The sequence below is a fragment of the Danio rerio genome, chromosome 2 (genome assembly GCF_049306965.1).
Source record: "Danio rerio strain Tuebingen ecotype United States chromosome 2, GRCz12tu, whole genome shotgun sequence".
Lineage (NCBI taxonomy): Eukaryota > Metazoa > Chordata > Actinopteri > Cypriniformes > Danionidae > Danio > Danio rerio.
This window is the reverse complement of record NC_133177.1, coordinates 58238599-58262976: the sequence shown is the minus strand read 5'-3', so window position 1 is coordinate 58262976 and position 24378 is coordinate 58238599. Positions and strand designations below refer to the sequence as shown.

The window sequence follows — 24378 nt, the reverse complement described above, 5'->3', positions numbered from 1 at the left end:
TTGATTCATCTATAAAAGAGTCGACTCATAGTGCTTCAAACGAGTCGCCTTGATACCGAGTCATTAGGTGTTTCGCCATGACGTACGAACGAAACCAAGTTATTCACGTGCACGTGCAAACCAGGGAGATTTAAAACCTGAGGCCCCGCCCTCTGACACAGAAACCCAGACACACACACACACCCACAAACACACGCACACACAAACATGCCGGTCGATTGAAGTCACACTGCAGATGGATATTATCGAGTCTCTACCCAAAGATGAAACCTCAGCATTATAGCCAAGCAGTAGGAAACTTCTGGAAACTACATGCTACAAAGAATACTTCATCTGCGTTTGTTAAAGGAAGGATCACTAAAGAGTAACTTACTGATGGATGTCAGGATGGGTTTCTTCCTTCATTTCTCAAGTGTAAGTACGTGCGATTAAAGTTGCCTCGTTTACTCTAGCTTGCAAATGTATTTAGTTGTGATTTGTCACTTGTAACCGCGTGTACTGTATGAAGTTAACTCGCTTTATTCTCTTATCGCGTGCAAAGTCACGTTAAAAACGTGACGCATGCTGCTTTGTTTACGGAGCTCCGTGGAGGAGAGTAGTGTGTGTGTGTGCATGTGTGTGCATGTGCGTGCGCTGTCGTCTGGAGGTGTGTGTGTGCGTTTGTGTGTGTGCACGCGCGTTGTCGTCCGGAGCAGGGTTAAGTGTGTGTGTGTGTGTGTGTGTTTGTGTGTGTGTGTGTGTGTGTGTGTGTGTGTGTGTGTGTGTGTGTGTGTGTGTGTGTGTGTGTGTGTGTGTGTGTGTGTGTGTGTGTGTGTGTGTGTTAGGACGAGGGCAATATGTGTTTGTGTGTGTGTCTGTGAAAAGTGCAGAGTGAGAAGCTAGAAGATCTCCTCAACTGTTTTCAGAGTTTTTGCTCAAGTCGTCTGTATTTTCAAGTCTATTGTCTGTATTTACATTGACCCACTGCCAGTCCACGCCTACACTATCGAGCGTGTATGAACTGTGATTACTTTTATATTGCTGATTAGCTCTTGGGCATTTCACACTCTGACTGAAGGCAGTCGACCAATCGCAACAGACTGTCATCGGTCCAATCAGCGCAGATTAGCTTCGCGCTAAGGACGGGTTTGGGAACAAATAAATCACTGGACGATTCATACGGGAGTCGCTGGGATAAGTAGATAAAAATAAATGCAGATTATAAGACCATGAAAGTGTTTTTTGACCTTGCATGCATATTATGCCGAGTTCAGACTGCATGATTTTCCAACTAGTCGTGTCACAGATGTTGTCACACTGCATGACTATCTGGGCTAGCGTTTCGTCGCTGCTTTGTTTACACTGCAAGATGGATCGGCGACAGGGACTTTCACATTGCATGACTTTACTATAGGGAGAATCGCCGACAACTTCGTCAAAACTACGTCTCACAGTCAAAAACACGTAGTATAGCCTATCTTTTGTTATCAACTACATAACAAGAAAGAAGCCTTTAATGGGGTAGAACATGTACATGTTTGCTCACCTGGGGAAAGGGAATTAGCCATTTCTCCTCAACGTTGATAATAAACTCATTTCTTTCTGTATGAAACGTCAAACAGACACGGTTGCTCCTGAGTCCTGTCATACCTCCACTAGTTTTCCCTCCATTTCGTGGGTCCAAATAAACCGAAAATGAGCGCTTTTAACTTCTCCCCCAGCCTCCTGCTGGCCTGCAGCAGGTATACACACACGCACACACAAGTGAAAGCTGCTCTCTCATTGGCTGTAGGCGATCGCTGATGTTATTTTCAGTCAAAACTCAATTCACACGGCATGATTTGCATCGCCGACAGCTCCAGATATTTAGCACGCCAAATATCTCAGAGGCATCGGCGACTCATCGGCGATTCTTTCAGATCGCGTCTTTGATTGTTCATACTGTGTGATTGTCACTCACGTGCACGAGCAGCGATTTGCCTGTGATTTCAGGCATTTGTCGGCGATTTCTCAAAACCTGTCGGCGAGCCAAAATCGGGGCTAAAATCACGCAGTCTGAACTAGGCATTAGACTGTTGTTGGAGACCCTTACAACCAAGATATGACTCTATTTCATGTATAATATGGGCTCTTTAAAACGGGGTTTTAGATCAAAAAACCATTCGCATCCACACTCGCGTTTCTGAACATATCTCTGTCCACACTACGTCACCAAAAACGTATATCACGTGACCATTCGGGCACTCTGGGCATGCGCATTCTAGTATAAACAGAAAGCACGTGTCTCGCTCTGCATTTGGTTATTGTTAGTCAACAAACGCCGGTTGAATAATGAACGCGATGGCAAAGAAAGCAAGAGAGGTATTTTTGTGGACAGACGACGAGCGATTAGGGAGAGCTCGAACAAAACCTTGCCTCTTGCGAATATATGCAGCTGCTGTAGTAAAAAAGGCAGAGTTTAACAGCACAATGGCTCCTAAAACAGACAATAGTCCAAACAACACTCCCATTTCTGTGTCCATGTTGTTGTTTACTGTGAAGGCTGGTCTGCTGTCTTCCGGTAGCGTTAAAGCCATGTGTTTTAGTCATGTGATAGGGGCTTGACGAATTAGGGAAGGATACGCAATGACACTAAAGCCCCAATCAGATAGCGAATCTCAGCAGCCCCGCCTCCGTATTCAGATGTCACTGTTTTCCCCTATCAGGCCCGTGCAGATACCTTCCAAAGGGCATGTGCAGGATAAATTTTTTGAGGAGCGAGGGGGGCGGGGTTGGGGGGGTGGGGGGTGGGTGGGGGCGTACTCAAGAGCGGTGTTGTCGCGCGCCTACTAAAGGGCGGGACCGAAGGTGTGTCGCGTTGCGGGGCCACTTTTGATCATTTTGGAAGGGCACTTTCTATCCAAGACTAAAAAGGGCATGTGCACTGCGCCCTATGTGTGCACGTGCCTGTCCCCCATCCACACTGGCGCTCAAAAACTCCAGTGTAGTTTAATTAAATCAAATCAAATTCGTTAATCAAATTTTGAAGTATGGCTGTATTTTACAAGTAAGGTTTCTGACACAGCAACGTGAAGCAGACGCTTTACAAAAGGGGGGAAACACGTCAAACTTATGAAATGTGAGGGCTCATGGACGCAGCTTAAAGGCAGAGAATAGGGCTGTGGCTGTCTTTGACAGCTTGCGACTTCATCTGCCACTTTCACTACAGTACATTTACACCAATACTCCGCTTTTATGATTAAGATAATACAGATTAAGAGGCTATCATGTAAGCAGTGATTTTTGATTACTTTAAAGGATCACGCGCGTCCTCTGTCTTATCCAAATTTCTTGGCAAGTTAAACACACGCAGGGCTGGAGCAAGCTGAACTGGCGCTCTAGGCAAACGGCAATCACTTCGCCCTCAACTTGAAAGTGACCGGTTCGCGGATGAAAGTTAGGACCCGGGGGTTCGCTCACTATTTTGTTGCCCAAGGTGGCCGCCTAGGTCGCCTCTATGCACACGCCATCCCTGAACACACGTTGGCCACAACAGGAAATTAAAAAAACTGCAACTGCGTTATTTGCGTTTTTTTTTTTTTACGTGTTAAATATTTAAAATTAATCACGTGCGTTAACCGCTAATTTTGCGGCCCTAATATTTTTATTTTATTTATTTTTTTATTTGTCATGGACATCACAACTACACTGGACAACCAAATGCATTTGTTTAAGTGTTTTAGCAAACTTGCTAATTCTCAACACCTGTCCACAGGAGGCTTAAAATTGACAAAATAGAAATATATTAAAACATACATAACATTACAATTCTTCACATAAATTTACTGCAGGCAAAAGCAAAGGCGACGTGATCCTACAAACTAACAGTAGACTATTTGTGCAAACACTGCTGTTTTGTTTTCAACCACTTTTTAAGAGCACTATTGAAAATATTTAGATTACTTTCTGATTTTAAGCTAACCGGTAAATCATTCCACAGTTTGGCTCCCTTTACAGAGAAGACAGATTGACCAAACGAGGTCTTACACTTTGGCACTAGACAGTCACCGTTAGCAGTTGCCCGTGTAACTTTGTGGAAGGTTTGATGCCGACTGATTAGCTCAAAAAACAGGATTGGAACATGATTATTTAAACATTAAGATAACTAAATTGAATAAAACTCAAAACTAAAAAGGTTATGTCTACATAAAACATCACAATGATGCCATCTCATAGGCTTCAAGTCCATAATTTTAACTGCTTGTTTATATATTGAGTCATTAGGCTTTAATGTAGTTAAAGAGGCTTGTGACCAAGATGTGACGCAATACGTCAAGTGAGAGAATACCATTGTGTGCATGTATAATTTTGCAGTGTGATATGTTGAAAACCTTCTAATAATACGAAAACAGTTTAGACTTAATTTCTTACTCATATTGTTAACATGACTATCAAATTTTAAATTAATGTCTAGAGTTATGCCAAGATTGAACTCATTTACTTCTTTAATTACTTTATTTTTTATCAGCACCTCAAATGTATCCCGTACAGGCCTATTTCGTATAGAAAAACACATAGAAACTGTTTTCTTGACATTTAACGTTAAAGGGTCACGAAACACCAAAACACATGTTTTGAGTTGTTGACAGTCGTATATGTGTCCCACACTGCTAAAAACACTATAAGTACACCTATATCTCACTAAAAAGTGTAAATTGGTTGTTTTTGCGTTATTTCAAGCAAATTCCTACTTCCGGTTTGAAACTAATTTTTGAAGCTGCGTCACGGTCATGACATAATAGCGTGTATTCCAGCGTGCAGACTGGACGTCTGTGCCAGAGTGTGTCTTATTACGTCTTACAGTGTGATGCATTAATGCATGAGTAAGGCTTGGTTCAAACCAATCAGCGCGCTCTATTGTGCAACTTCATTAATATTCATTACTATCACAGTGTTTAGACGACAGAGACGCCACGTTGTGTTGGCAAAACAAGCGTGAAGTGTTGCTTTTATAGTTTGCTGCAGTTAAGTTTTGTTTTCATTTTTTCTCTGTGAGAGCTCAGCTGGAGTCACGTGTGGATTAACAGTGTACGCGACGCTCGACAACAATAACTTACGTGTCTAAGGAGGATTATTGTTTACCTGAGAACTGTTCTCATCTGCAAACGCTGAGATCTGGATTCGCTTATAGTCTCCTCTTCATAAAGACGCGGCTCTAGTTGCTGGTGATTGTCCTGTCTCTACAGATTTGGTAAGTGAGCAACCAGTGCTCTTTGTTTATTCAGTTTGCTCGTATCGAACTAAGTTAATTATTACACAGAGTTTAAACATGTTAGCACCACAACCAAACTTTAACCTCGTGTAGGATTTTCACTGCATTTAGTGACCGGAATAACACACGCAGCTTTCTGATGCTACCTGCCGTGTGCATCTAAGTTTCCGGGAAATGCGGAGGTTTTTTTTACTCTCATTCGCCGTGCGGTATCAAACATTGCATGAAAAATACACGCTTAGAGCAGATCCTTGAATCAAATATCTTGTTTGTTGCGAGGGGCATGAATGAATTCCCTGAATGAAAGAGCCAAACTGCAGTTAAAGTCCACCATTTAATAATTTGGCAAATAATTCGACTACAGATGTCCATGTAGGTTAAACACCATCACTTTCTCCTGTGTGTGTGTGTGTGTGTGTGTGTGTGTGTGTGTGTGTGTGTGTGTGTGTGTGTGTGTGTGTGTGTGTGTGTGTGTGTGTGTGTGTGTGTGTGTGTGTGTGTGTATTTTGACTCTGAAACTTGCGCGTGCCCAAATAGACACTCCCACACATCCCACTTTTCTTCCTCCGACACTCCCCCCTAAACAGAGCTGGACACGCCCACTTTCCTGACTTTTTCCAAAGTAGAGGTGTGTAAACACCCTGCTGAAACGAGGGGGTTTCATGGCCCTTTAAATGAGACAGTTCAAGCCATCTTGAAATGTGTTGTAAAGCCTGGGTCAGTTGCTCACCTGCCCGGCAAGGAGAGCAATAACTTGCCTATTTACCCATTCTTTAACCTGTTTAACCTATTTAACCTTTAAATGTCGCTTTAAGCTGAATACTAGTATCTTGAAGAATATGTAGTCAAATATTATGTGCTGTCATAGTGGCAAAGATTAAATAAATCAGTTATTAGAGATGAGTTATTAAAACTATTATGTTTAGAAATGTGCTGAAAAAATCTGCTCTCCGTTAAACAGAAAATGGGGGAAAAAATACACAGGAGGTCTTCTAATTCTGACTTCAGCTGTATATCTGTTGCATTAGCGCTCATTATCAACAGTAATCACCATAGAAGAAATGCTGACTGCGATGGTGACAAACAAAGCTGCACAAACATGATCCGCGCAGGGAGACGGAACAATCCAGCCTGTAATGAGTTGTAATGGATGGAGGAGTAACATCATGAGGTGCGGTAATGGATTCATCGCTAATGAGAGTTTCAGAAGTTCAAAGACTAATGAACTCTAACGTACTAACATTGTAGACGTAGTGCCATACAGTCATACAGGGAGTTAAATTAGATGCACTGTGAGGAGTTTGCATGTTTTCCCTGTGTTGGCGTGGGTTTCCTCCGGGTGCTCCGGTTTCCCCCAAAGTCCAAACACAAGCGCTGTGGGTGAACTAAAGAAACTAATGAATGTGAATGGGTGTTTCCCAGTACTGGGTTGCAGCCGGAAGGGCATCCGCTGCATAAAACATTTGCTGGAATAGTTGGCGGTTCATTCCACTGTGGTGACCCCAGATAAATAATGGACTAAGCCGAAGGAAAATGAATGATTTCCGGAGCTTTCCAAGATGTGCATTCATCAAAGCATTGTAGTCTAGAATTACCCACAACTGCCTGAAAATTTGGAAGACATTGTGCCAGTGATCTGATGACAAAGCAAGATTCATTAGACCAAAGCTAACGCAGCATTTTATTTTACCGTATAAGCCTGAAAGTCAAGTCGTAATGAATTTAGACAGATGCTGACGCTTACATGCAAACAATACATGACAAAGAAGTCTGCCAACATGCAGTGCCCCAGTTCTGTCTTAGTACATTCCACCAAAAAGATGTAGATTTTCATTTAAAGTACACAAAATAAAAATCAGAGGAAGGCAAATTAAACTGTAAATGTTAGAAGAAGATCAAAATATCAAATATAAAGTGCATTGAGTGTTCTGCAGCATTTACAGTTGAAACCAGAAGTTTACATACACTAAAAAAATGGTTATGTTCCTTTTTTTTTAATGTCTGAAGGGAAATCATACTAAACGTTTACTATTTTAGGTTCGTTAGGATTACCTAAATGATTTAAATTTGCTAAATGCCACAATAATAAGAACATTTTTTTGTAATTTCTAGACAGTCAAAAGTTGACATACATTCCCTTGATATTGTTTAGCTTTGCTTTTAAACTGTATAACTTTGGTCAAATGTTTTGGGTATCCTTTCACAAGCTTCTCACAATAGTTTGTTGGAATTTTGGTCCATTCCTCCTGACAGAATTGGTGTAACTGAGTCAGATTTGTAGGCTGTCTTGCTTGCTCAAGTTTTTTCAACTCTGCCCACACATTTTCTATAGAAGTTAGATCAGGGCTTTGTGATGGCCACTCCAAAACATTCACTCTGTTGACCTTAAAGCACATTTGAACTAATTGGGCAGTATGCTTAGGTTCATGGTCTGTTTGGAAGACCTATTTGTGGCCAAGCTTTAATTTCCTGGCTGATGTCTTGAGATGTTGCTTCAGTATTTCTACATAATGTTCTTTCTTCATGATGCCGTCTATGCCGTGAAGTGGACCAGTCCCTCCTGCAGCAAAACAGCCCCGCAACATGATGCTGCCGCCCCCATACTTCACAGTTGGGATGGTGTTCCTAGGCTTGTAAGCTTTCCTCTTTGTCCTCCAAATGTAACACTGGTCATTATGGCCAAACAGTTCAATCTTAGTTCCATCACACCACAGGACATGTCTCCAAAAACTAGAGTGTCTCCAAAACATGTCTCTTTTTCCCAGTGTAAATTTGCAAATTGTAATCTGGCCTTTTTGTTGATTCTGGCTTGTTGATTTTCCCATGTTGTCACAGTAGTTAGCAGTGTGTTTGAGGTTTTCCTTAAATACTACTCTACAGTTGTGCCTACACTTAACTCAAATGTTGTCAATTAGCCAATCAGAAACATCCAAAACCTTGACACCATCATCTGAGCTTTTTCAGAGGCAGAATAATCTTATTGTAAAATTGACTTTTAAGAAAAGTTATAACAATTTCTCTAAAAATATCTCTCATTATTCTGGTATTAAGCAGAACAGAAACCCATTTGATAATCCTGACTTACCTAAAAGAGAAAAAGTTTAGTCACATTAACATCTGACTTTTTTTTTTATTAAAGGTTATGTGGCTTTTTATACAACATATGTAAACTTCTGGTTAAACTGTATATGATCTAAAAATACACAAAGCACCTATAAGAAACATAAGTTGGTAACACTTTATTTTGATGGTTCATCTGAGTATTAGTAGACTGTCTGTTTAATATCTGCTGATACTGCTCCTTTAACAGACATTTAACTGACTATAAGAAACTTTGCAAATACATGTCAACCTACCCTAACCCCAACCTAACAGTCTACTTATAATCTAATAAGTATTAGTTGACATGTAGATGCAATAGGGATGTAACGGTATCAGAATTTCACGGTACGATAATACCTCGGTATGAATGACACGGTACGGTATTTATTGAATCAATTACAGGAAAAACAAAACTAATGAAAAGACTCGAAAAAAGTGCCAAAAGTGTTTATTTACCTTAGCACTGAACATATCAATGACATACAAATTAGCCATCTATCTGTAAGTTTCGAAACAGGAACTTCAATTTTTCAATTTTAATAACAAAAAAATTATTAAACCATGTAAAAAAATAAAGTTTCAATTTAGTATTGTTGAAAACTCATCACATTCAACATTTAATCACTCACTCACTTAGATAGAGATGGGTTTTAAGGAAAATGATCATATAACTATAATCTGGTAAAAGCTGGTATCTCTGGGCATTTACAATGTCCCCTGCAACAGAAAAACCCCTCTCATTTGGGACTGAGGTTTCTGGGACAAGAGAGATATGACTTGGCCCAGGTTGACAGCAGTGGGTAACATTGTGCATTGTCTTTCCCCCACTTGAGAGGACAAGCCATGAGTGAGATAGAGGTCTCTTTGCGGTACAAGTCAATGTCTGCATCAATCTGAACAGTGTGATGTTCTGCAGTCCCTATGACTGTTATTAGTCGTATTCCCCGACTTGCAGGCACTAAACATAGGGCTCAACCTGTGCAGTGCACATGCCCTTTTTAGTCTTGGATAGAAAGTGCCCTTCCAAAATGATCAAAAGTGCCCCACGACGCGACACAACCTCCGTCCCGCCCTTCAGTAGGCGCGCGACAACACCGCTCTTGAGTATGCGCGCTCAACCCCCCGAAAACCGAAATGCTTCCACACATCCGATTTAAAACCCGCTTTAGGTTCGATCATTTCCAGCTCTTTTTCATTCCCGCTAGTAGCAACACACTCCATTTCCACATTACTGGATCTGTAGCGACAACAGACCGCAAAGGATGATGGCCACGCCTAGGCTGATGGGAATTGTAGTTTCCGCTACCTCCCGTTCGCTTCATTCGCAAATTTCTCAGAAGACCTATAGTTTTATCGAGTCATGCGACTACGGTAATATTGAAAAAAAATTGCTATTGCGGTATGACGGTATTTACAATACCGTTACATTCCTAAGATGCAATGTAACAATCGGACCATCAAAATAAAGTGTGACCCATAATTTTTTTTTTTAAATAACGCTACAATTTTCACATAATATTTATTACAGCATCGTAATATTTTTGACAGCGTCCAAAATGTTTCATTCAAGGATCTGGCTTCTCTAAACCCTGCTTTTCAGAGCACATACTCGGCTCTGATTAGTCAGCAAATCCCACTGTGCTCTGATTGGTCTGATGACCATACTCTGCTCTGATTGGTCAGATGCAGCAAATTTTGTTGAAATCAAACACTCATTATTTCTTTTATTCATTTTCCTTCAGCTTAGTTCCTTTATTTATCAGGAGTTGCCACAGCGGAATGAACCGCCAACTTATCCAGCAAATGTTTTACACAGCGGATGCCCTTCAAGCTGCAACCCAGTACTGGGAAACACCCATACACACTCATTTACACACACATACACTCAAACACAACGGGCAATTTAGTTTTTCCAATTCACCTATACTGCATGTGTTTGGACTGGGGGGAAAACTGGAGGGTCCGGAGGAAACCCACACCAACACGTGGAGAACATGCAAACTCGCACAGAAATGCTAACTGACCAACCTGGGACTCGAACCAGCATCCTTCTTGCTGTGAGGCCACAGTGCTAACCACTGAGCCACCGGATCACCCAACACTCATTATAAAATCTGAATTTCGGCAGGTTTACTTTTAGAAGACAATAAGTCCATTTATCCAGCCCAGACTCACTGAAAATATGTGCATCAGTGTAAGTTGTGAAATGTAAAATACGTTGCTCCGGGTACATTTCACTGAACGTTTCAGATGACAAATCCACTAGAGGGCGCTGTGTACATTTTTGTAAATCTGTAATACATTACTTAGCGTACGTTTTGTTGTACATTTCAGATACACATCTTTCTTGTTCACATGCAGGAGAAGGCAGGGCTTGTCGAAAAAAACACCTGACCAGTGGATCGCTGACCAAAACCCAACCAATAGTGTTTTCAAAAGCAAACATACAGAAAAGTGCACTGCGACTGCATAGTTTTACCTTGATTTTACATTGCTTTAATCTCTTTTGGGAAGCGTGCTTCACCAGACTTGAACTTGAGCGTTCTGCATCACAAGTACCACACCCTACAATGTGAGCTACTTAGAAAACTGACTAGCCAGAAAAGTATCCATATGGAGATAGATAGGTGACACAAACATATACAATTACAAATCATTGTCAAAATCAAAATGTTTCATGGTATTTTTTTGATGTTGCGCAAATAAATTCATGAAACTAATTCTTTATTCGTCTATAAATTGTCCCTGTAAATATCATTAATGTGAACAGGAACAAAACTTGACGCCATCATACTGCCCCCTAGCATTAAATTTAATATTTATTTTTTTCAATTGTCTACAAAACAAACCATCGTCATAATAACTGGCTAAGATTTCTAACTTCAACTGTATTTCCACTGAGCCTGTGTTGCAATTGTTGTTTTCCTTTAGACACTGCATGAAATCAACCATCCAAAAAAGAATAATAGCAAGCCCAGTTTCTTTACCTTTTCCTGGTACTGTCGGCGTGAGGAGTCCAGCGATTGGATGAGGGCCGTGGCGTGTCCGATGAAGACGGCGTAACAGGTCGCTCCCACGATCATACTGAGCATCGTCAGCCAGATATCAGAGAGACTCTCCGGAGCCTGACGACCATAACCAATGCACAACATGTGACTCATGGCTTTAAACACAGCAAACGAGTACAGCTCACTCCATGTGTCATTCTGCAGAGAGAGAGGGAGAGAGAGGAGAGGGATTTTACCATAAAAAGAAGTTGTGGTAGAGCATTTTTACTGTAAAATGATATTGCAATAGGGCACTGCTACTGTAAAACACATTTACAGGTAAGATACTGTAAAAGTGCAGGTAAATTGCAGGCAACAGTGCTGCCAGTAGGTTACTCCAAAATGTAAATAAATTACAGCAAAAGTTCTGTAACAATTGTCATATTGTAAAATTTAAGTGTAGTAAAAGCATTTTACCTTAAAAAGAAGATGTGGTTAGGCTATTTTACTGTAAAATGAAATTGCGGCAGGCCCTGCTACTGTAAAACACATTTACGGTTAAGTTACTCTAAAGCGGTAAATTGTAGGCAACAGTGCTGCCAGTAAATTACCACAAAAGTAAATGAATTACAGTAAAATTACTGTAAAGATTAAATGTTACAAAGGGCATTTACCATAAAAAGAAGTTGTGGTAAGGCTATTTTACTGTATAATTAAATTTTATTAGGGTCTTGCTACTGTACACATTTACAGGTAAGACTGTAAAGGCAAAGTTGCGATACAGTGCAGCAATGTAGTAAAGGGCATTTTACCATGAAAAGATGTTGCGGTAAGGTTATTTTACTGTAAAATAAAATTGTGGCAGGGCCCTGCTACTGTAAAACACACTTACAGGTAAGTTACTGTATAGCGGTAAATTGCAGGCAACAGTGTTGTCATAAAAATTACTGTAACAAATGGCCAAATTGTAAAATTTAAATGTGGCAAAGGCATGTTACCATAAAAGAAATTGTGGTAAGCCTGTTTTACTGTAAAATTAAATTGCGGAAGGGCTCTGTTACTGTTAAACAAATGTACAGGTACGTTATTATAAAGGCAAAGTTGTGGTAAATTGCAGGCAGCTGAGCTGCCAGAAAGTTACAGCAAAATGTAAATAAATTACAGTAAATGTAATGTCATATAAAAACTTACCACATCAATATGTCATACCATATCAATTTGTCATATGAATTTACCATAAAAACGTTGTGGTAAGGAACATTTTACTGGAATATGAAATTGCAGCTGTGGCCTGCTACTGTAAAACACATTTACAGGTAAGTTACTCTAAAGCGGTAAATTGTAGGCAACAGTGCTGCCAGTAAGTTACTGCAAAAGTAAATTAATAACAGTAAAAGTAATGTAAAATTTAAATGTGGTAAAGGGCATTTACCATAAAAAATAGTTGTGGTAAGGCTATTGTAATGTAAAATAAAGGGCCCTACTACTGTAAAACACATTTACAGCTAAGTTACTGTAAAGGGGTAAAATGCTGGAAACAGTCCTGCCAGAAAGTTACTGCAAAATGTAAATAAATTACTGTAAAAGTACTGTAAAATTTAAATGTAGTAAAGGGCATTCAAGCATAAAAAAAGTTGTGTTAAGGCTATTTTACTGTAAAATGAAATTGAGGCAGAGCCCTGCTACTGTACACATTTACAGGTAAGTTACTGTAAAGGGGCAGTTGTGGTGAATTGAAAGCAACAGTGCTGCCAGTAAGTTACCGCAAAAAGTAAATAAATTACCAAAAAAATACTTTAAAAATTGTCATACTGTAAAATTTAAATGTGGCAAAGGGCATTTAAGCATAAAAAAGTTGTGGTAAGGCTACTTTACTGTAAAATGAAATTGCATTAGGGCCCTGCTACTGTACACATTTACAGGTAAGTTACTGTAAAGGGGCAGTTACAGTAGTTACTATAAATTTTAAATGTGGCAAAGGGAATTTTACCATCAAAAGAAGTTGTGGTAAGACCCTGCCACAATTTCATTACACAGTAAAATATACTGTATAATGAAATTGTGGAAGGGCCCTGCTACTGTAAAACAAATTTACAGGTAAGTTCCTGGAAGAGGTAGTAAGTTAAATCAAAATGTAAATAAATTGCAGTAAAAAAACTGTAACAATTGTCATACTATAGCATTTAAATGTAGTAAAGGGCAATTTGCCATAAAAAGAATATGTGGTAAGGCTATTTTACTGTAAAATTAAATTGCAATAGGGCCCTGCTACTGTAAAATACATTAACAGATAAGTTAATGTAAAGGGGTAAACTGCAGGCAACAGTGCTGCCAGTAAGTTACTGCAAAATATAAATAAATTGCAGTAAAAATTTTGTAACAGTTGTCATACTCTACCATTTAATAGTATTAAAATGCAATTTACCATTAAAAAAAGTTGTGATAAGACTATTTTACTGTAAAATGAAATTGCGGTAGGGCCCTGCTACTGTAAAACCCATTTACAGGTAAGTTACTGTAAAGAAGTAAATTGCAGGCAACAGTGCTGCCAGTAAATTACCGCAAAATGTAATTAAATTACAGTAAAAGTACTGTAAAAATTTGTATGTAGTAAAGGGCATTTTACCATGAAAAGATGTTGCAGTAAGGTTATTTTACTGTAAAATAAAATTGTGGCAGGGCCCTGCTACTGTAAGACACATATGCAGGTAAGTTACTGTAAAGAGGTAAATTGCAGGCAACAGTGCTACCAGTAAGTTAACTCAAAATGTAAATAAATGACAGTAAAAGTACTGTAACAATTGTCATACTGTAAAATTTAAATGTGGTAAAGGGCATTTTACCATAAAATAGTTTGCAGTAAGGCTATTTTACTGTATAATAAAAATTGCGGAAGGGCCCTGCTACTGTAAAACACATTTACAGGTAAGTTACTGTAAAGGCGCTGTTGCTGTAAATTGCAGTAAACAGTGCTGCCAGAACGTTACCACAAAATGTAAATAAATTACAGTAAAAGTACTGTAACAGTTGTAATACTGAACAATTTAAATGTAGTAAAGTGTATTTAACATTAAACAGAAGATGTGGTTAGGCTATTTTACTGTAAAATGAAATTATGGCAGGGCCCGCTACTGTACACATTTACAAGTAAGTTACTGTAAAAGGGTAAATTGCAGGCAACAGTGCTGCCAGTAAGTTACCGCAAAAATACAATCAAATGTCTAACAGTGCAATTATCTAAAACTCTTCCCTAAACTCCAGCATTTCTGAGTCTGGGCATGACAGAGATCAGTGTGGCGAGGGTCTGCCAGCGGCCTCAAACAAGAAGCCATTAAATGTGCCCTTTTTAAAAATGCGTCTGCTGCCTGACTTATACTGACATCCGGCTAATTCCCAAGGCAAGATTAATTACGCTTGCTGTCCTTTGCCCAAATGCTCAAACTCCTGAACCGAGCACAGGAGGGGAAAAAAAAACAGGATCTACTGCATCCATTCAGGATGAGACTAATTACTTTATATGTACACAGCTCACAAATAAAATATGTAGATAGCAATTTTAGACTACTGTATGCTATTTTTGTAGCATGTACGTTATGCACAATACATACATTTTCTTAAAGTGCGTAGTACAAAATAAAAGCACACAGCATTAGCACTGTATCCCACAATGCAATTTACACAACTGACCTTCCACTTATAGCAGAGGTGAACGATTCATCATCTATTCTGGCAGCCAATGTGAGGACATTTTACTCAGAATGCACACTTAAAACATGGAGATTTACACATTGAAACCCATTATCAGAAGTTAGCATTTTCCAAACTGGCACTGTCATGTAAATGAACAATCAAAATGCATGAAAAGCTTTCAGATGTGGAGTGAAAACGGTGTCACGTACACTGTAAAAACCCCTCTAAAAACATTCGGCCACGCAGTAAGTCCTTACATTTATAAAGCGTTTTTCTGGGCACCCAAAGTGCTTTACACATAGGGGGGAATTTGCGCATCCACCACCACTGCACAGCATCCACCTGGATGACGCGACAGCAGCCATTTTGCGCCACACCACACACCACACACCAGGGGCCTCATGTATCAACGCTGCGTATGCACAAAAACTTTGCGTACGCCAGGTTTCACGCTCAGAATTGCTCACGTTTTGATTTACTAACAATGAACTGAACGTGGCAATGTGCGCAGCCCCACGCCAGCTTTATGGCTGGCGTACGCACATTTTTTGTGCGTGTCTGTTTTATTTCTCTTGGCGACTCCTAGAGGCAGTTGTGTTAAATTCCTCTCTACAAAGTGTCTGAGCCTTGCAATGGCAGCTGTATGAGACGGGTTCATCTAGCAGGTTTCTATACCATACATTTGACCAGCTAAACATTAAAGCACAATTTGCAGCGGTCGCCTGTTTTCCCAATGTAATCTGAGCTCTCTACTGCACGCACATTGCTATAAAGACACCATCTGAAGATGTGCAAATAAAATATGATGCACAGACTTATTAATGATTCCTACTTGTCTTTCTCGTGAAAAATAGTTGGCAAAATCTGACACATAGCGGAGGAAAAAAGAAGAAAGAGTTCATCAGATGCTGGATTCGAACCGAGTTCATGCTCGAACGTGTCAAAACATGTTGACATGCGTCTTACGAACTGCGCCACTGAGTCGGTTATGGGTACTGCAGCATTTTACACATATAAATCACACTATTTCTAATTCCGGAGAACAAACTTGTAAATAACACCGCTTTTCTCCGGTCTACCTCCGAAAGCAGCACCTCCAATTCACATTCTGTTCAAAGTTTCTCTTCTTGCTTGCTTTTGCCATTGCTTTTTTGTTGGGTTTTGCCAAAGCATAGTCATTAGCATATTCATACGGGGAAGGAGGCAGGGAGGGGTTTTGTGCTCGTGCATGTTGCGCTCAGTTTCACGTTCATTCGGATGTACAAAAGAATATGCGTGAGATTCGGCAGAAAAAAATTCGGATGTATGAAACACTGCGTACGCACATTTACAGCTTTGTGTGTACGCAATGTTTTAGTAAAATTTCCATGCAAGTCTTTGTACATGAGGCCCCAGCTGATTGGTGGAGAGGAGTGATGAAGCCAATTATGATATGGGGATGGTTAGGAGGCCATAAGGACGGAGGCCAGTGGGCAGATTTGACCAGGATGCCGGGGTTAAACCCCTACTCTTTTCGAAGGACATCCTGGGATTTTTAACGACCACAGAGAGTCTGGATCTCGGTTTAACGTCTCATCCGAAAGACGGCGCTCACTGAGCAGTATAGAGTCCCCGTCACTATAGTGGGGCATTAGGACCCACACAGACCGCAGGTTGGATGCCCCCTGCTGGCCTCACTAACACGTGATTTGTTTTAATAACTAACACTTTCATAAACAAAGTTTTGGTCTTAATGATGACAGTATATAATCCTTCGGTAGATATTTTGCAAGTACAGTTAATTATAGACAACTGTGTTATTCATTCATTCGTTCATTCATTTTCCTTTGGCCTAGTACTTTATCAGGGGTCGCCGCATATGAACCGCCAACTTATCCAGCATATATTTTTTGCAGCGGATGCCCTTTCAGCCGCAACCCAGAACTGAGAAACACCCATACACTCTCACATTCACACACACTCATACACTACGGTAGAGGTCTGAATTCCTGCGGGCGCCGCGGGACCCGACCAGATTTCTGCGGCGCGGGAATAAATTTCCGAATAAATCGCGGGAGCGGTCGGTAACGGGTTTAATTTGGGACGGGAGCGGGCTGTTTAGCAATATCGCGGATCTTGCTATGCGAATGAGAGAGAGGGAGAGCTTTGCCTGTGTGTGTACTTGGTGCTTGTGTGTGTATGTTAGTGCACGCGAATGAGAGAGAGAGAGAGAGAGAGAGAGAGAGAGAGAGAGAGAGAGAGAGAGAGAGAGAGAGAGAGAGAGAGAGAGAGAGAGAGAGAGTGATTTTCTGGCTAATGAAAAACCTACAGTGTCTCATCCTCTAAACACACTGGTATCTGAACTACTGAAAAAAACACAAACCGAACCCGTCCCCATACAAAACCTTCACAAACAAATTGACAAAACATTAAAATATAACTATGATGAAAAACTGAAAACTGAATTCAACCTCCAGAATAAACTTAAATGTTATTCGGCCCTAAATAGAACCACACAGTTGGCAAATTATTTATCATTAAAACAATTAAAAGAAAAGCACATTCTTTCTAAATATCGCCTCTGTGATCATGACCTAGAAATAGAAAAAGGCAGACATAAAAAATCCTGGACTCCTAAGGAAAAGGGAATATGTAAACAGTGTGACACAAACCAAATAGAGGATGAGACACACTTCCTTCTGTTTTGCCCCAAATACACCACGACTAGAGAAATATTCTTCCCCCAATTTGAAACATTGATCAGTTCATTTTTTAATTTAAATGACTCAGAAAAACTTTACCATATACTCGGAGAGGACGAATTGCCATTTAGACTATATTTATCAAATGTATTGTATATATTTTTTTGTATTTATTTATTTTTTATTTTTTTGTGTGTGTCATTATATCTTATGTGTATTACTATTAATTTGTCAATGGTTTTAATGTTTCATATTTGCAGTGCTTTGCCAATACTGTACTTAATGTCATGCCAATAAAGCAACTTGAACTTTGAACTTTTGAACTTTGAGAGAGAGAAAGAGAGAGAGAGAGAGAGAGAGAGAGAGAGAGAGAGAGAGAGAGAGAGAGCGCTTTCCCAGATAGCAAAATACACTCAGGCCAGTTCCAGTTAGATTCTCACCTGCCGGAGACGTACTACTCGGCCCGGCTCCGGCTACCGGACTCGGGCCGGATGCTTGTGGACTCACTGCCCGATTCAGGCCTGAATCAATCAGGCCAGATGCGGCGGCCGTAAGCGAGCCCGAGAGTAATGTGCGCTGCGGCCCGGAGCTGGCGCGACTCAGTATTTATATACCTTTATATAAAACCTGTTGGTATTAGATTGGTACTTGATACATGGTTTTACAAACCTTTTAGTTGATATAACAGCAAACGCCTGTGTGTCTGCTTGGTGCTTGTGTGTGTGTTAGTGCGCGCGCACCTATGAGAGAGAGAGCTTTCTGTGTGTGTGTGTGTGTGTGTGTGTGTGTGTGTGTGTGTGTGTGTGTGTGTGTGTTTATACAGACAGCTTAGCTGTCTGGACTGTATAGCTGGGTGATTTTCGGTTTTGTTCTCCCCCGTTCTTTAGCGGGATCGGGCGCGGCGGGCAGAAAACGGGGCGGGCAGCGGGACGGGCAGCGGGACAACAAATTCGAACGAACCACCCCCCACGGCCAAAAGGTCCAGAATTTGTCTTTTTAATTATTTTATGTAATTTAATAATATATTTATTATATAATCAATATAATTTATTTATATTCAATATATATTGTAATAAAGTGTTATTTAAATAACTCTGGCCAGTAATTCGAATGCCATAGAGCCTCAAAGCCACAATAATGTGACGTGAGTCACGTGACATAACCCACTGAGTGGTCACATTGGAATCTTTGATGCGACATCCATGGGGAGTTACGCTGTTGGTCGAAAAGAGCAAAAGAGGCAGAAAAGGCAGGCAGCGGCGACATATTGAACATATATGTACATAAAGACTGCCAAACAGGTAAGTGACTTACTTCCTAACAGATCTGAGATCCTAGGCTAACTGGCCGCATTAGCCTGGACGTCCTGTAAAGTTATATTTATTGACTTGTCCAGCACATGACATCACATCCCTTTCCCTATTTCTGATATTTTTTAAGTGACTGCACGGTGAAGGCTTTAATGGCAAGCGGAGTTCTCAGCCGTTAGATGCCACTTCACCGAAAAAGGTGCTAATCCCGTCATGTCTGTGTTTTTGAGGCTGTTTGCTCACTTATTCTGATCGGATATAAACCTGATCGCTCAAACCCCTTCAGAGGGTGATTTGGGATGCATTCCAGATGAAGCTGGATAGGTATTATTATTTTTTGGACAAAATGAATATAAACTAAATAAATTAAGACCTGGAGAAAATCTGACCTGCGCCTGAAACACCTGTAGGTGCGCATTTACAACCAAAATTCTATTAAACATGTTTACTATAAGCATAAAACCTGTTCTAACTTTTCAGACCTGTAGCCAGGGGGGTTCAGGTGGTTCGGAAGACCCACCCCTCACTTACAAAGGTCCAGAATTTGTCCCAAATGAGCTCATTTGAGCCTATTTTCATACTATTTTGACTGCTATGCCACCATAAATAATGAAAATAATCCATCGAAAAGGGCTTCTTTTTTTTAATCAAAGAGGCTAGAAAAAATCTGAAGAATTAATTATTATTGTATTATTATTATTATTATTATTATTATTATCATTATTATTATCATTATTATTATCATTATTATTATTATTATCATTACTATTATTATTATCATTATTATTATTATTATATTTAATGATGTTTTAATTATTATTTTTAATTGAACTACAGTTGACTGCTGGCTAGTTTGTTTTTCGTCTAATAAATGATAGTTTTTTTACTTTAAAACTTTAACAGATTGCTATTTTTTCCTCATGACATATGATGTAATTAATTTGTATTTTAAAAATTAGTCTTGTTTGAATTTTTTTAACTGCAATTTTTAGGAAATATTTTTAGTACATCAAAAAGTGTGGTTATGATGACATCTGACTAGCTTATCCAGCCAAAAAGTCACTAAAATGCAGTATTTAAATCTCATAGTTAAATACAGGCGTATAACTGCAAAAAGGTCTACTTTTTGAGAAAAAAAGAACCACCCCTTACACCAGGCTGGCTACGGGCCTGCACGGGGAGAACATGCAAACTCCAACTGACCCAGCCATGGATTTGAATCAGTGACCTTCTTGCTTTGAGGCGACAGCGCTAACCACTTTCCTTTTTACTTTCAAGAGAAAAACTTGAAAAAATAAAAAGCCAAGATTTTCAGAGTGGTCTGAGATTATGGACTCTACAGTGTGTATGCAGTTGGTGGTATCTATTGTGCACATTTGCATGCAAAGCAGAAGAAAAGCAGGTGGAAAAAATGGGAAATGAGGAAAGTCAGAGGGAGCAGGTCACTGTAAGAATGCCGGAGTGAACAGGCCTGAATTATACATGAGACTACAGCACTTTGCCTTGAAAACAGAAGAAGCAGAGTGTCCATGCTGGACACACAGAGAGAGAGAGAGAGAGAGAGAGAGAGAGAGAGATAGAAGTGAGAAGTGAGGATAGAGAAGGACACATTGTACAGCGGCCATTCAACATACTGTAGCTAGGACTAAATTTAACCTAAAACCTGCATACACAGTTGAAGTCAGAATTATTAGCCCTCCTGAATTTATTCAACACATTTCTAAACTTACTGTAATTATTTATAGTTACAGTTTAGCTATACATTATAGTTATAGTTAAGTAATTTCTAATAACTGATTTTTTTTCTCTTTGCCGTGATGACAGCACATAATACTTGACTAGATATTCTTCAAGACACCAGTATTCAGCTTAAAGTGACATTTAAAGGCTTAATCATGTTAATTAGGCAAGTTGGAGTACTTGGGCAAGTCATTGTATAGCAATGGTTTGTCCGGTAGACAATAGAAAACAAATATTGCTATTAATAATAGGGGGCTAATAATATTGACTTTAAAATGGTTATAAAAAAATTAAAAACTGCTTGTATTCTAGCCAAAATAAAACAAATGAGACTTTCTCCAGAAGAAAAAAATATTATAGGAAATACTGTGAAAAATTCCTTGCTCTGTTAAACATCATTTGGGAACTATTTAAATTCTTCTTGCTTATTTTGTAGATAACTAATAAATACATTAAAATGAAGATAAACATTATTACAAGAAAGATATATCACTTGCATTCCATTTGTCATGTTTAAACTATAAATACATACAATTACTCATACCGTGATATGAGATTTTGGTCATACCGCCCACCCTGCAGCAAAAAATAGTACATAGATTTGCATTCATGCATTTGGCAGATGCTTTTATCAGAAATGACTTACAGAGCATTCAAGGTTACTTTTTTTCCAGGGCTATAAATAGCAGCGTGCTATTCTGAAGAAACCAATATCTTTTGCAAAAGCTGCATATCCTTCTGTGACTAGACTAACCCAAAACATGAAATAAAAGTTGAACGTAAAAATGCCATTAATACATTTACCTAAATACTATTCATACAATTACAATTAAATACAGTTAATATAAAGATAATGAATAAATAACAAGAACAAATAACTGAATACTGAATTTCAATGACATAATTAAAGAGCAAGATGGAGAAAAGTGACAAATAAATCCAAATTTTTTAATATAAATGAAATGTTAAAATAAACTAGTTGAATATAATAAACATTTTTAAATATATATAACAACTAAAATTATATTTCAATAAGAGGAATAATAATAATATCAATAAAAATAATAATAATAATAACTAAATGTTCTATGCATTATTATTATTATTATTATTATTATTATTATTATCATTATTATTATTTTTTTATTATTACTACTACTACTACTATCAATAATAATAATAATAATAATAATAATAATAATAATAATAGTAAATAAATCCAACATTTTGAACATGGATTAATTATTTAGATAAAGTAGCTGAAAAAAAAAAATTAAAATAAATATGAAAAACCAAGATACTATTTCAATAATAATAATAATAATAATAATAATAATAATAACAACAACAACAACAACAGCTAAATTTTCTAATATGCATTATAATTTTTTATCAATATTAATAATAATAACAATAACAATAAATAAATGAATAAAATGTTTTGAACAGATTAATTATTTAAATAAACTACCTGAATAAAATAAAGTTTAAAATGAAGATGATTAAAAAATGAAATAATGTCTCAATAATAATAATAAAAATAATATTAATAATATAAATTGTTTTAATATTTATTATAATTATGATCATAATAAATATTAGAACAATAAATATGAATTTATATATATATATATATATATATATATATATATATATATATATATATATATATATATATATATATATATATATATATATATATATATATATATATATATATATATAATAAATCCAACATTTTAAATGTAAATATTCAAATAAAATAGCTGAATAAAATAAATTATATTAAAAGAAAATTTAGTAAAAATTAAACAACATTCAATAATAATAAGAGTAATGATAATAATAAGAATAACAATATTAATAATAATAACATTAATAAACATTACTCTAATAATAATAATAAAAATAATAATAATAATAACAATAATAATAATACATATAATAAATATATAAATTGAATATCATTTAAATATTAAAATAAACTAGCTGAATAAAATTAAATGTAATATAAAAAAGAATATTACAAATAAAACAATACTTCAAAAAAAATAGTAATAAATGTTAAAATATTTATTATTATTATTATTATTATACAAACAAAGAATAAATTAATTAATTAAACATTAATGAATATAAAGCAAATATTAAAGTTAACTAAAATATTATTTCAATAATAATAATAGTAATAAATGTTCTAATGTGTATTGTTATTATTATTAATATTATTAATAATAATAATAATATAATATTAATAAAAATAACAATAATGATAATAATAATAATGATAATAATAATAATAATAATGATAATAATAATAATAATAATAATAATAATAATCATCATAATAATAATTGTTGTTAAATGTTATATTTTGTAAACGTTCTTATTTTTATTATTATTATTTTATTATTAATATTATAATTATTATTATTATTATTATTATTATTATTATTATTATTATTATTATCAATGGTAAAAATAATAGTTATAATAAATCAATAAATACAAAAATTTGAAAATAAATTAAATATTAAAAAATGTAAATAAAGATTACTAAAATAAAACAATATTTTTTAAAAATAAGTAGAATAAAATAAATAAATAAATAAAGTTAGTTCAGAACTTATGACTCAGCCCACCATGTGCTTAACTACAATACATTTCAATTGCAAACAGTATAATGAAAGTGAGAAAAGTCATATGCCAGAAAGGCAAAGAAAGCATGAGCGAATGAGCCGCAGAGGATCAGAGACACTTTCTTGACGGCTCTCTCATTCATTGGCTCATTCATTCATGCCCTGGTCTGCAGTGATAGAGCAAGTATCTGGGAAGGCATTCATTAGGCGTACAGAAGCGTGGCCCTGCAGCGGATAAGCTCTGCCAATATCAGACTGCCTGTAATAGTGCATTGGGGCCGCCAGCCTGTTCTGACTCTATTTACAAAAAGCTTATCTGAACATACAGCAGTGCTCGCGACGACACACACACACACACACTCCAGATGCACACGCTGTAATATATGTTTTTAATCTCGACCAAGACAATCCAACATCCCGTCACCGATACATTCATCTCCACGTCCGAGTCAGTGCGCTTTTTATCATCTCGAAAATGAATGTGGCAGTCAAGTGGAAAAGCTTCCTAGGGTGATGATACTGTGTATGTGTGTCTATCTGGTATATACAGTATATATATATATATATATATATTGAGATGTGGAGGAAAGCAGGAGCACATTTTGGATTGTGTGACACAAAGAGGTTATTATTAGTCCCCTCTTGACCTCTGACCTTTTGAGGGGCCGTTCCATAGGGCGTTTACTATGTAGAAGTATTGGGCAGAGCTAAACAAAGATGTAAGAGCAGTGTGGGCGGAGATAAACTGACAGAGATGTAGGAGAAGGGGCGGAGCTAAACAAACAGTGATATAGAAGCAGTGGGTGGAGTTAAACAGGTAAATATGTAGTAGTGGATGGAGCTAAACAGGCAGATATGTAGATGCTGCGGGCGGAGCTAAACAGGTTAAGATGTAGAAGTAGTGGGTGGAACTAAACAGGAATGGATGTTGAAGCAGTGGGCGGTGCTAAACAGGAATAGATGTAAAAGCAGTGGGTGTGGTTACACAAGCAGTGATGT

At 37.6% G+C, this 24378-nt stretch overlaps 1 protein-coding gene across 3 annotated transcripts in view; it reads right to left on the bottom strand.

The window, feature by feature from the left end:
* Nucleotides 1-24378, bottom strand: part of LOC101885373 (potassium/sodium hyperpolarization-activated cyclic nucleotide-gated channel 2-like) — a 179272-nt gene that overhangs the window by 93798 nt on the left and 61096 nt on the right. For all 3 annotated transcript variants that reach the window (XR_012394998.1, XM_073931626.1, XM_021468298.3), the window contains exon 4: nucleotides 11320-11538. Coding sequence is in view for 2 of the 3 variants with exons in the window: in XM_073931626.1 (XP_073787727.1) it covers nucleotides 11320-11538 (219 nt within the window). In the remaining variant the exon portion in view is untranslated. The remainder of the gene's footprint in view (nucleotides 1-11319; nucleotides 11539-24378) is intronic.